Raw genomic sequence first — 2405 nt, forward strand, 5'->3', positions numbered from 1 at the left:
GGGTTTAATATTTTTCCTAGAACTTTTTTTTTTTTTTTTTTTTTTTTTTTTTCGTTTTGGAATTTTGGGGAAAAAAAAAAAAAAAAAAAAAAAAAAAAGTCTAATTGCTCTCAGCGCTTGGTTCTTAGGCTGGCAAGAGCCACAACTGGAGAGAAATACATCAGTGAGTGGCAACCTCACCAGTCTACAGAGCTGTCAGTGGCAGAGAACACCAGTTCAAGGGGTTTCCAGTTGCCTACAGAACAAAGAGAATTAGAAGGGGAAACCAGGAACAAATAAACAAGCCTTTCCATTTGTAGCAGTCTCACCATGGCAGCTTGTATTATCCTAAAAGCACTGTGAGAGCCTTTCAAATGACCTGCAATTCCCAATCAATCACTTCCCCTCTGTTGTCTCGATCACTCACCTACACTTCCCTGCCTTAAGTTTGTAGGACTCTTTTTCCTGGTCCTCCCCAACGTTCATGCATGCAGAGCTCTGTCATTTCCCCATCAGACTCAGATGGCTTAGTCTCTCTGACATGCTATGCCCTAAACTTTCACATACGTGCCTCCATCCCCACGTTTTCCTGATATTTCCCAGCCCCTTGCTTCCCTGTGCCAAACAAAAATCTCACTTCCTCTCACACATTCTCACCACACCTTCAGGCATTCAGCAGCTACACCACATTACCCCCTGCCCCGCTTCTCAGCCTCTCCAGCCTGTGTCCTCATACACTCCAAGCTCTGCTTGCCCACCTGTTGCACGCCTCTGTCTTTATCTCCCTTATCTACCTCCTTTTTCTCTATTCTTTCTTTGCATCCTTTTCTCAAGGGGCTGTTCTTTCTTCTGCACTGCCCTGTGCTCAGCCCAACCACTCATCTTTCCTATACTCTGGGAAGGAAAGCTTACATGTCCAACAGCTACCTGCACTGCTTTCATCAACCTCAGCCCTACCTTCCTCTTGTCACCTCCCTGATCTAAGTCTACTTTATGGGTCCAAGTCTTGCACTGTAGAGTCTATTTCTTCATACCTTTCAAGGGCCAGAAATGTTTTTTAAATTAATTAAAAACTGAAGCACCCTGCCATATGCAACACCTCCACTTTGTGGTCTGGGTAGATACAGTACCTTTCATTTTAGAGTGACAGTCCAGCACTGGGTCATGACAAATTGTGCATGGCCACCATGGGCGTCTGTTGAACTTGGCCCAAACAAGATCCCCAACTTCATACTTCACTGGAGTAGGTTTCTTCTTGGCTCGGATCTTTGGGGAAAAACCAGAACACAAGAAATCACTAAAGCTCCAGATGCTTTTAAAGATATTTGCTTCCCCCCTGTGTGCAGATTACATCTGGCCACCAGAGACATTTACATTAAAAAGCACGTCCTGATTTTACTTAATGGCTCCTACACCTTCAAAGAACACAATGGTACTCCCCATCCTTCTCAAAGAACAAAACAATAAACCGGGATTTGAAGGTGGTTTTTTTTTCAGTAAAGAACACAACCTCTGGTAAATGACTGTACTTAAACTTCACACATTTGAGCAGGTAAATATTTGGAGTCGCTACCAGCCCCCATTACTTCACTAACACCAATTTGTTAATTTCAAAGGTTGCAGGGTACAGAAAAAGTAGTAGTAAGAGACAATGAAATATTCCTCAACGGAAAAAGGTGATGAGAACAGGAAATTAAGCATTAATCAATTGAAAAAAAAGAAGTTAGTTATGTACAAGGTAATATCTTCCTGTTCCTCATATGTGATCAGGAAAAAACTTCAACATAAAGTATTTGAAAGGAAAAGCATGTACAATCAAAAAATACCCTGATGTCCTAATTTTACTTTGTATGAGCACAACTGCCATTGCTCTGCCTCAAACTACAGAGCAGGAGACAGGGAGCACAATGGTAGTCATCCCCCCTCTAGGAGACAGACAGACACACAGTTTTTGCCTGTCTCCAAAACCCACTCACAAGTATTGACTCTGTAGAAACAGATGCCCGAACCCATTCTGCTTCCCAGGGCCGCACAGCGATCACAAGAATGTCAAAATCTCTCAACACAAAAAACCCTAACACCACTTAATGTCATTTCTGCCTCGCTATTGAAGAGCGGATCCCGTGTTGTTCGCTAAGTATGCACACTCTCTGGCAGCGTACTACCAGCAGGACCTCTGCCAAAAAGAGGATTCAGGAGCTTACCGGTGTTGTGACTAATTAAGCCAAGACGGGGTACAATAGGTTTGCACAGGATACAGGAGTCCCCCTGCCCAGCTGTGGGGTGTTCTGCCTGTTTACCACCACCAGCAAACGGCACGTCCCCGGTGGGTTGAGCATTTTAAGAGCTCTAAGAAGTGCCGCAGGTATTATTCTTGCCAATAAGCATCAGCAATATGTTCCTCGTTAAAGCTGTCATAGCACAAA

The 2405-nt window shown here is 43.7% G+C and overlaps 1 protein-coding gene across 1 annotated transcript in view; it reads right to left on the reverse strand.

Annotated features, from left to right (window-relative positions):
- The window catches only part of NSD1 (nuclear receptor binding SET domain protein 1), a 49513-nt gene extending 48164 nt beyond the window's left edge, over window positions 1-1349 (reverse strand). The window contains 2 exon segments of the mRNA XM_014947865.1: window positions 1110-1316; window positions 1319-1349. Coding sequence (XP_014803351.1) covers window positions 1110-1316; window positions 1319-1349 — 238 coding nt within the window.
- Window positions 1350-2405: the final 1056 nt, after the last annotated feature.

The sequence above is a fragment of the Calidris pugnax genome, unplaced genomic scaffold, assembly GCF_001431845.1.
Source record: "Calidris pugnax isolate Ruff unplaced genomic scaffold, ASM143184v1 scaffold27, whole genome shotgun sequence".
Lineage (NCBI taxonomy): Eukaryota > Metazoa > Chordata > Aves > Charadriiformes > Scolopacidae > Calidris > Calidris pugnax.